Source organism: Mycetomoellerius zeteki, unplaced genomic scaffold (assembly GCF_001594055.1).
Source record: "Mycetomoellerius zeteki isolate Tzet28-1 unplaced genomic scaffold, Tzet1.0 scaffold198, whole genome shotgun sequence".
Taxonomy (NCBI): domain Eukaryota; kingdom Metazoa; phylum Arthropoda; class Insecta; order Hymenoptera; family Formicidae; genus Mycetomoellerius; species Mycetomoellerius zeteki.
Window position 1 is genome coordinate 258595 of NW_017256936.1, and position 12095 is coordinate 270689.

The 12095-nt window shown below is 32.7% G+C and overlaps 1 protein-coding gene across 2 annotated transcripts; it reads right to left on the reverse strand.

Moving 5' to 3' along the window:
* Nucleotides 1-8779: 8779 nt before the first annotated feature.
* Nucleotides 8780-11632, reverse strand: LOC108722140 (histone-lysine N-methyltransferase SETMAR-like). Of its 2 annotated transcripts, none has more exons than XM_018447092.1 (3): nt 11552-11632; nt 10698-10739; nt 8780-10405 (listed from the first exon to the last, which is right to left on the reverse strand). In XM_018447092.1, exon 3 carries the CDS (start codon nt 9856-9858, stop codon nt 8830-8832), a length of 1029 nt encoding a protein of 342 aa, XP_018302594.1. In that variant the 5' UTR covers nt 9859-10405; nt 10698-10739; nt 11552-11632; the 3' UTR covers nt 8780-8829. The 2 variants fall into 2 exon arrangements, with proteins under 2 accessions (XP_018302594.1, XP_018302593.1); XM_018447091.1 differs by having other exon boundaries at nt 8780-10492.
* Between the last annotated feature and the right edge of the window lie 463 nt (nt 11633-12095).

Sequence of the window (12095 nt, forward strand, 5' to 3'; positions counted from 1 at the left end):
CGAGGATAAAAAATACCTTATAAAATTTGCAATACTATCAACGAAGCACAATTACAAAGCGCGCAACTGTCAAAATGCTGGAAATTTAATCATTTTTTCAAAAACTATTATTTTTTGTTTTTAAAACGAAGACAGCTTTTTATAGACACGAGTGAAAAAACTGTAAACATGAAAGTGCATGAGTATCTCAATTTAATTTTTATCCGACAAATTACGATATAATTAATAATTATAATACAAACAAATTATTATATTAACAGTCCGCATTTCTGGCAATCTAGAGATCTAATTAACCTAATTGTTTATTATTAATTCATCCGATAGCGTTATTCAAATTAATACATCCCGAACATCCACGGAACAAATGTGGAAATCAATGTTCGCACATGCGAAGATGGAATACAACTATTAGTGTAAAAGCGGAAAGTTATTAATAGGGATTGAAAACGACATCACAAAACTATATTATTTTCATACCTTCATTTTCGATACCTCTCAATATTAAGTAATAAGTTAATAAATACAGTAAATTCAAGGTTAATAGGAATCTGTGCTGTAATTCGTGCGCTGAGTGTTGTATACAATAAGTAATAAATAAAATCTGAACTCTAAATATACCGATGTTTTGCGATAATATCAATATTATGCCGATATAATATTATAATAGTAGAACACTAATATACCAAGCGCCAATTTATAATTTATTGCAGATTTACTATATATGTACATTTATAGTTTTTTTACGTATATTTATATTTATAAAATATACAATACGCATATTTTACGAAATATTTTTCAGAAGAAAAAAATTATTTGTATGTAAATACTGTCACCCGGAATTTGCAAAGAGATTTCATGATGCAATTCGCTGAATTTTTCTTTCAAGAGTTAAAAACAATTAAATCATTTATATTATTAATTTAAATATTTTAAATCATTAGTATTATTAGTATATAAATGAAAAAATACATATTTCAAAAAAAATTTAATCGATGAGTGAAAGAATATAATGAATATCGGTAAAGCTTTCATTTGGATAATACGTAAACTCGTTAATTTAGAAGTAGTATAAAAGATTAATATCGGCATTGCGCTATTTTTATAATACAAATTCAGTCACAAAGCCAGATAAATTGCCTGAAGTTTTTTTTACCATTTTGTTATTCATCAGACGAGATCAAGATAACGGATGATTCCACTTTTTCACCTCGCGTACCAAAACTTATGTTAATGTTTCCTACGAACGTGGACTTTATCCTTTTCTGATATTATCATATCAAAAAGGATCTACACAAAACGTTCTCTTCACTGTGCGTACATTGGCTGATTTAAGACTACATTATTATTGCAGTTTCTCAGCGAAAGTACATAATGCCACACCGTCTATTAGAGACGGACAAGATAAATAAAAGTGGTCCATTAGTTATTACGTGTGTGAAGTAATGAAGTGAAAATAAGCCTCTTCTTCGGAGAAAAGAATGTATATTTACGCATTCTTTTGTCTTGAAGTGTCACGTTTTTACCATAAATTATCATTAAAAACATCGAATTCCTCATCAAAATTAAATAAAAACGACATCACAATACAGAGAAGACATATTTCTAATTAATTATACATATACATATATAGATAGAAAAGAAAAGGTAAATAAAAAAAAGAAATAATGGACAAGCATTGTAATTTGTTAAAAATAAATTAATCAATACAAGGAATCTTGATATTAAATTAACAATATAAATAACAGAAATAGATATGTAAGAGTCGGTTATAAAGTTCATACATAAATAACAAGTTAAAAAAGTTAAGATATAAGATTCGACTGTGTAGTTTAATTAATAAAAAACAACTTTTCAGTATAATTAAAATAAGATTAGTATGAGATAAGCAATAAAGAGACTATAAAGTTATAGCACGATATTCGTCGAAATTTCCTCTTTTGAAATTAAAAGCTGATGGTGTCAATACTATTAATAGTAAATGGGATCGATATATGACAAAGAGACATCAATGTTACGAGATAAACGCGTATTAAAAATAAAATTAAAGAATAACAGACAATGCAACAGAATGAATATAGCAAAAATTGTGATAAATATGCCTGCAGGAGGAATCTTTTGGCAAACTTAAGAAAAGTCGTAATAGAAAAGTTCTGTGTTTTATATATTCCCGAATGACTTGAAATCACCTGACGAGGCCTCCGTACTTTAGTGGCCAGCTTTTAGACACTTTTAACACAAACCGAGGGTTTTGAATTCGCGTGTGGAATATTCCATGCGAAATCCAGACGTAACCCGAGAGCCACTCCCGCCCGCCACTGTGTCCTCATTCGCTTTGAATTTATTATAACTTCGCGAACAGGGATGTGTCTGTATATATATATATATATATGTATTTCTGTCGGAATACACCCTTCTGCGACGCACGCCTCGGGTCATTCCTGCAGAAATTCAATTCGTTATACGCCCCTGTGCGCGTTATTTTATTATGTCCAGACACCGCAAAAAACCACACTGGGATGCGCAAACTTTTTTCTCGGGAACGACATCCAGAGCATTTCCGGCGTTGTTCGTCTTCTCTCTTCTTATCCTCTCATATTATATATAAATGTTAAAGAAGAAATGTCGTCCCTTTAATGATAGAGATTTCAATAGCTCTTGAATACTAGAAATTATTAATATTTAAGTAAACGGAGTTTGAGTAGAGTTACTATTATTATTCACAGTTTCACACAAGTATAAATTGTACGTCAACGAAACTTTAAATAGGAGCCTTAATTACATTTCTCGAAGTATACAATTATGAAATCCAAGATGTGAAAATCTCTCACATATCTCCGTCACATAACTCTGTTATTTAAAAAAAAATTAGATCGCGCATCTACGCGACATCGTACGTGGGTTCTTTTATTCTTCTTTCTCTTTCAGTTTTCTATTCCCCTTTTGTCCGATATAAATTTATACGTGGATGGAAAATCTGCTCCCGTATATTCCGAGGAGACTTTACCACTAGACGGACGCGCGTCCACGCATACATGATGCATGCTATCTCGCGGAGACAAAGATTGTCCAACCACACCTAATGTTTGGCACACCGAATGTCTAGTGTAAATTGGCTTACCACACGTAGAAAGAGAGAGAGAGAGAGAGAGAGAGAGAGAGAGAGCAAAAGAAGAAACATACAATTAACCTAAAATTTCCGTCACTTCCTAGTTTATTCCACTTTAGAATCGAATTTTCTAGACAACGACTAATTAATTAACAAATTAATTAAAAATGTTTTATCTATATTTTCAAAATAATAACAAAATTATGAAAAAATTACAAATTATTTTAAATCACTTTTAAAAATAATACGACAAATTTGATGACGGTTTACTATCTGGATCATAAGTTATTTTAATAAATAGTAGTATTTTTGTAATATATCTGTGCTCTAATAAAAATATATGGAAATGTATTATAAAATAAATGATAAAAATTTCAATTTTTTAATATAAATACATTATGTATTCAAGATTATTTACGTAAAGTTACATTGCGATGCATGAGCTAGTTGTCTAGTAAATAAATATTTGTTCTATATCTTTGTAACTAATCAATAAATCGCAATGAAATTTTGCATAAATTATTTTGAATACTTAAAGTACTTATAAAAGAAATATATAAATTTTTTATCATTTTTTAAATTTTAATTTTTAACAATAAAAATAATAACAAATAAAATAAATAAACTACAAAAATATGTTATTAAACAAAAGTATAATCTTATTCACACAGTTTTCATATATATATAGTTTATTTGAAGTGTAAATATTAAACATACTTCCAAATTTGATTTTCTTTGGAGGAATTGTACGTCTAATACATCCTTAATAACTTTTATGCTATTATATTAATTATTGATAATAACAATAAAACAATTACAATTTCCTAATGCAGATAAAAAAAAGAAGAGGGAGCATACAAAAAAATTTTACTTTTTATTTGTCCTCTTCGCAAAATTTATTACGAAGTTCTGCGTAAAAGATATGAAGAAAAATAAGACCACACGCACGCATATTTATAACATTTCTATACCGCTCACGTCTTAAGCAGATTCTTTTATCTCGTGCATATAAATACGAATTCTAATATCAAGTATATTGTCATATAAACACATCGGATGAATCGAAAAAAATTATACGTTTAGTCACACACCATTGGTTAAGCATAAAATCCACCAATAAACCGCATTTTTATAACAAGCCATATAAACGCATTGCATAATACATAAAACATATGATACGCAAGTTGGGTGAAAAACGACCCTCAGAGAAGAAAAATGGGAATTTTTAAAACGTAAAAATTGCAAAAGAAAGAAGTGACAAATGAAGGATATAAATAAACGAAAATTTATGAAACTTGAATTTTTAATTTCGTAAAAGAAAAAAATTATACATATACATAAAACTAGTTTTTGCTTTTCTGAAATTGAAGATTCGAATTCCACAAATTCTCATTTATTTATATATCGATATAAAATTTTTACATCAATGTTTTTATTTCAATGTTAGATTAAGCGCAATATACATATACATTGTATAATCGAAAAACGTTTCTATGCTTAATCGAACATTGAAATAAAAGATAACCAAATTCAACAAATATTTGATTTGCTATCAGAAGGATCACAAGTCGAATTTCCATATAAGAAGCGATGATCGCTTTATTGTCGACGTTGGTCCACATAGACACATAAGGGAATTGCATTCTCGTTACGTATGCACAGCGTATGGCCGAGTGTTCGACCCGAGCGTTGTCATTATCGTCGCGATTATGCATATTCAGATAAGCAATCAACACCATTGAGGCAGCGGGCAAGGGTCGCGCAGTCTGAAACGAGGATTTACTCGAGAGCTGCAAGCGGAACTATTGAGAAAGGATCCTAAATAACGCCTTCCTTTTTCAAAAACTATGTAGAAAGTTTCAACAAAAAAATAGATAAAACAGATAAAGATAGAACACTGCAGCATCCATAAATACAAAAATATTCGAAAGAAAAAAACTTACATTTAATATTATATGAATTAAAAAATCGTCTTCGTATTTTTATACCTTCTTTTTAACGATTCTAGTAATTACGACTTTCACGTTTAAATTCTTATCTCTTTAGTCCAATGCGACTCTTTCAATTCCTGAAAAGATGTTCTCCGAAAACGACGACTATAAGGATGTTTAATAACCAGGCCAACATTATCCTAGAAATTGCTTAGCGGCCGCCTGACGCGAGCCAGCCTCGCAATTTCGTTCTCAGAAGAAGGAGCTACTAAATCCTGAGGAAAAGTGTCCTTGCTGGCGTATCGTCGTCAGTTAGATCGCATAATCGGCGATTTTTTTCTCCAGGACAAGCTGATGTATCGCGTAAGTAGAAAAAGGCCACGAGAAAAGACGAGAAGACGAGCGACTATAGAAGAGAATGAAATATTCACTGTGTTTTAGATATTCTTATTAATTAGAGAGAAAAAAAGAGAAAATTCTGAAATTTTCAAAACGTGAAATTAGGTGTGTCTTTCAACAAGCGACATAGTACAACACAGTGGTCATTTCATCTTTGTGTAACATTGGCAAACAAGGATGTAACGATCTATTATGTCACACCGTGTCATCTGTGTCGCTTGTTGGAAAACATACTAAGATAAGTAGAATGAAAGACATAAGAGATAAAAAAATATCTAAAAAAATATTGATATATGTTAACATCAAAATATATACATATCCTCTTTAAATTGATAATTAAAAATAAAAAAATTAACCTTTAAAAATAATGAATAGATAAAAAGAGAAAGTATTCCTTATCTAATGTTACACGAATGTCTTAAAACCGTTTTACTCTTGCACTTACGGAGGCACTTAATGTTAAAAATTGCAAGACCGTGAAGTAGAAATTCGCTGAAAAATCTATGACTAACGCAGGCGGCACGTGATAGCTCGGGCACCCGGTATAATGTTTTAATTTCGCGGAAAATCTGACGATGTAATTTCTGGAGTAGGGCGACGCCCGGCAATTGTTTCAGCCGGCTTTCACCCCCCGCATTATTCATGAGTCGACCCCTCCTTTTTTCGCCAACAAGAACGACGGTCCTTCTCCAGTTCTGCTGCTTCCTCCTCCTTGTCTGAGCCTTTTTCTTTTCCCTCCGGAGATGATCATTTTTGTGAAACCTTCAGTTCATAGGCATTCGAACATTATTAGCCTTTGCATTAACCCCAAAGGAGATCAATAATCCCCTTATTCTTATATAATTCTCAATTCTTTATATGAAATCTGAGAATTTAGAATTATAGAGAAGGAAGATCATTGCAAGATAATAGGTATATTTACACACATTTTTGTGACCATAACTCCAAGTTTGATATATGAAAATAATGGAAACAATGAAAAAAATTGCAAACGGTTTAATGTTTTTCATGTAAACTATGTTAAGTATAATACCATTCGTTTGTTTCGAATACAAAGCTTTAGTATGCGATTTCATTTTATTTGTAAATACTTTCATAATGCTTCACGATTTGTATCAACGTGTGTTCCTTTATAAAAGCGTGCGCACACATACAATACTCTAATAAAAGATATATTAATTTACACATTGTTTACAAACGATGCCTTGTATCCGCGTGTTTACGCGACCACTATGCAGTAGGTACGCAAATCCAAATTAGTTGTGAACCAATTTTAATTGCGCTAATTGTCATAATTTCCACGAAATTCTGGTCCACCGCTACGGATGCTGAGCAGCCTCGCACAGTTGCAGGAAATCGCTGTAATTCGGAACGGGTAGTACTCGGAGAATAGCATTTTCCATCCTCCGTAGAATTCCATAATGGTATATATCACCTCTCATAATTCCCTGGGAAACTTTATGACCCTTTTTCCGCGAGACACAATATAAAACATAAAAATAAATGAGCCGATTCATAAATTACAATAAGGAGAAGCATGTTTATGATAATAAAGCAAAATTTATCATGAAAGTATCTAAACTGTTTCTTACAATAAGTATCGTACATTTTATTATTTATCTTATAGTAAATACATATCTTATGATAAATATATAAACAACAATTTACAATATAAATCTTTTTCTTACCGAGCTTACAGCATAAAATTAGCTGCTATTTTCTGATGCACTCAATATAATTTTATCGTGTATCGCTAACATTATATCCTAACTTCTTAGTTCTTATGTTTTATTCCTATATATCTCATCGAATCTCGGGATTCTAAAGAAGCTGAAGAAGCCGCAAAGGATATCGCCTCGAGCTTTCCTTTCCTCTTTCGCATATTTCCATCAGGTAAAGACCGGATGAGAATCCGGAAGAGGCCCATTTGTTCCATGCACCGCATACTTAAATCCCTGTTGCACTTGCCAAAGGGTTCCATATTGCGTCTTACTTTGATTGGAAAGCTTTTATTTCCCTGTATTTTCGTCACGTTTCTCTTTCTCGGTTTATAACGAAAGCATTTTTAAAAGTTACATCATGCTATTTTTTTATAAAATTCATTAATTATTTTTACGTTATTTTTAATATGTTAAATTCTTATTAATTTGTTATCGCAAAGGAATGTCTCTAATTATTAATTATGGATACAACATATCAATACTTCCAACGATAAATGAATAATAATATTTCTATTGGAGACTTGAACATTTCTGAGCGCAGTCAGCATTTACTATTCACGAATAGCGTCTACATGCTAATAGACGTTTACGAGCGATCGATCGGTGCAGCTTCCTCAGTAGTTGCGACCTCGCCAAGGCATTTCGCAACGCGACAAGTTAAATTAATAAGCCGTACATAGTCGAGAGCGCAGGCTTTATTCAGTCGAACGGCGAGAAGACGTCATAGTGCGACGCGTGGCTATTGCAATTCCTGCCAGTCTCGTTAGCGGTGCAGTTAGCAATGTACAGCTTCGCAAACGAGGCGAACCGCAATCCTAAAGCGTTACGATTTCTCCCTTCGAGGAGAGCGGGCAAAAGGGCTGAAATAGCTAGCACGTAGCGAACGCGAGTCCTTTTGGTCCTGTCACCGCAGGATAATCAGTCTAGGAAAGTGTCCTTTCATTACTCGTGTAAACACATATTAGCACACCTTTTCCACATCAATGAATTTTCTTCGATATCATAAACAACGTTCAATTTTACTGGTTAGAAATAACGAAAGACGAAACAAGAAATTTTGTGTAACTTTGTAATCGAATAATTTTATTAAACTGTGTGAATATTTAATATATAAATGATTCCTTATAAAACAATTTCTGAGTGTTTAAAGAAAAAAAGGTTGAATATACATGAGCCTTAATTGCGTCTCAAATAAAAATTATTTATAATATAATAATTATTATTGTAAGCCTTACTTTCGATTTTATTTCTACACGAAAATCTCAAGCATAAAATAAAAGAACTGTACTAAAATTATATTCATTCAATAAAAAAATTATTGGAATGTATTGATCTCATAATAAGTAAAAGGAATACAACGATAGTTCTGATTTTTTTTTATTTCTCATCCGCCCTCTTAAAGAGGCAATCTAATACTTTAGAGATTCATCATTTTAGTAAAATTTTCCATGAAAATAATATTTTAGATATTAATTTTATACATTTTATCTTTAGTATTTTATTAACATTTGTAATTTAATTTTGCAATCGATATTATTTCATAAATGATACAAAAACGTTGAAAAATTATTGAATAAGAATGTTATAATAGAAGATTAAGAATTTGAAACTATATTCGTTCGGTTTTTGAAGACTAAAATGAAACAAGTTTTTTCCATACAAAGGATGAATTTTAATCAATGATATATTCTCCTTTTTTGTTGATGATCTCTTGCCATCTTTCCAACAATTTCATTATTCCGCTCTCATAGAAGGTCTGGGGCTTAGAAGCGAAAAACCGGTCGAGGTACGTTTTCACAGCTGTCTGATCAGCGAACGATTTCTCATTGAGGGAGTTTTGCAGGGACCGGAACAAGTGGTAGTCAGATGGCGCAAGATCTGGTGAATACGGTGGGTGGGGCAAAACATCCCAGCCAAGTTGCACTAATTTTTGCTGAGTGATTATTGCGGTGTGAAGTCTGGCGTTGTCATGATGGAATATGACACCTTTGCGATTGACCAGTTCTGGACGTTTCTGTCGCAATGCTTGATTCAATTTCGTTAGCTGCGTGCAGTAGACCTTCGAATCGATCGTTTTTCCCTGAGGAAGCAGCTCGTAAAACAGCACACCACGATGATCCCACCATATGGATAGCAAAATCTTCTTCGGATGCAGGCCGGCCTTCGGGATGGCATTCGGCGGCTCGTCAGCGGTTTCCAACGATCTCTTGCGCACTATGTTGTCGTAGATGATCCACTTTTCGTCGCCAATCACTATTCGTTTGAGAAACGGGTCGCTCTCGTGCCGCTTCAGAAGTGAATTGCAGATGGATATGCGGTTGGCCAGGTTCTTCTCGGTCAGCTTGTGCGGCACCCAAACATCGAGGCGGGACACGTAGCCAAGCTGTTGCAAATGCCTTTGTACGGTTCCATAACCTATTTTAAGTGTCTCCGCAATCTCTCGCACCTTTAGCGTCCAGTCTTGCTCAACCAGTGCCTTGATATCATTCGAATCAACCTCGGTGGGCCGACCGCTGCGGGGTCCATCTTCAAGACTCGTATCTCCGGAACGAAATTTGGCAAACCATTTCTGAGCGGCACGTTCTGTTAAGGCATCGTCCCCGTATACGCCGCATATCTTTCGGTGGGCCTCCGCAGCTCGCTTGCCTTTCTTGAAGTAATAAAGCAAAATGTGCCGAAAATGCACCTTATTCTCTGACATGTTCACAGGTCTATAGCACAAACAAAACTAATGCCAATGAAACCAAATTTAACAGATGAAAAGAGCGGACTGTCACCTTTCCAAAACATATTTGGATTGCCCGATTAGGCAACCAGAACCGGAGATATTCAGAAAAAATTTGCACTAACAAAAACCGAACGAATATATGGATCCATCCAATATTTTGGCATTATCCAGGATGCACCACGTGGAGGCAGAAGGTCCACTTAGCATCCCTCTAGTAAAGTAAGAAAAATTTTTAAATAAAGAAATAAAAAAAGAAGGATGCCAAATGGACTATGCCTCCACGTAGTGCATCCTGAGTAAAGCCCATAGCACATACAAAAACATAAGGCCATAAGACGTAATCAATAAGCGAATTGGTCAATCACAATAGAGACCATAAGACCGGTAGCGAATCCAATGTTACGATTTCCTTACTGATTATGTCTTACGGCCTTACGTTTTTCTATGTGCTCCCGGCTTAACGCCAAAAGTTTCTTTTTGAATCACTTACCGAAGTATTGCAGGCGATTTTCCGGACACCCTATATGTATAATTGAAGAAATTAAATTTTTATAGTAAATAAAAATTACCTGGAGTTGTTGCCATAAATTTCAGAGAGTTAGCAAACCTTGAACAAAATTAATTCTGTATTAGTTATTGAGCAATATTATCTATCTCTTACATATTTTACTAAACTTTATATCAGAAGTAGCAAATTTAAATATCATGGCTAATCACTAATTAGCATTCATAGATCTTGGTGATAGTAATAACATCATTTAATTTAAAATATAATTTAAAATTTAAGGTGATATGGAAAAATATATAAATACCTTTATTTCAAAATACTGCTTTACTTGTGAATTGCGGGCAACCTATACAATAAAATAACTATATTAGTAAGGATTGTTATTTTCTATTAAAATTATTCTTTTAGACTGATTTAAATAATGATCAGTTGGAAATACTATGCAAATCATGGTGTTCATAGATCTCGATGATTACCCATCATCATTTTCGACATTTATATAATAATTTTTTTTTTCAATCAAAAGCAAATAATATATAAATTGTAATACATTAAAACAAAGATAAATTATTAATATGACTCAATCAGAATAAATCAATAAATAAAAGAAGGAGTACGAGCCAGTTACAATATAAAGAATATTTAATATTCGTACAACAAATGTTTCGACGCCGATCGGGTCATTTTCAATGTGAACACAACAACGATGCTAGTTTTGAATATGGACCGCACGATAATAGGGAATACTGAAATAATCGACGTTTTACTGGATAATATAATTTTATCGAATACTCCGAGAATTTATGTAATGTTGTGTTCACATTGAAAATGACCCGATCGGCGTCGAAACATTTGTTGTACGAATATTAAATATTCTTTATATTGTAACTGGCTCGTAGCCCTTCTTTTATATATTTATTGATCAAAACAAAGAATTTCAAAAAGCTAAACCAAATTTATGTTGAAATATGTATCCTTGTATAGACGGTAGATTATATATATGCAAAGATCATAAAAGACGACTATTTGCAAATAATATTATATTGCGAAGACGTTTAATAATTTATAATATATCATGATTGTAAAATATATATTCTAACACAACGGATTACTAAGAAAAAATTCGATAATAAAGATCAAGCCATATTCAATACTTACCACGTGTGTAGCGTAGAAGCAACCATAACGAAAAGAACCGGAAGAAAAATAATTATCGAGTGTGTCGACCGACTATCGAATTGGTGTGAGATTTTTCAAGATGGCGGGGAGAAAGTCAGCGACTATATTATAGATAGAAGGAACATGGCACTTGTCTTCGATCTCAACGCCACAAACGGCATGATATAGAATTAATTTTTGGCACAAATTTTAAAACGCTTAATTTACAGTTTCAAAGCTTAAATAAAAAATAGGCCAATTTTTAATAACCATCCACAGTATATTCCACTTCTCAAATTCGACAGTTATTATTCGTCTAGCACCTATTAGCCAATTTTTACATGAATGTAGCATATTTCTAAAATAAAATACTAATTTATATGAAGCATTAAATTTGCATTTTCCTCATTGATCAACAAAATTCAACTTTAAACAACGTGGGATTAAAACAAATCAGCAAAACGTTCATACAAAACGACGCTTTCGCGTGACATCAAGAAACCCGAATGCGCTAATTTAAACACAACGCGTCATATTGTTGACC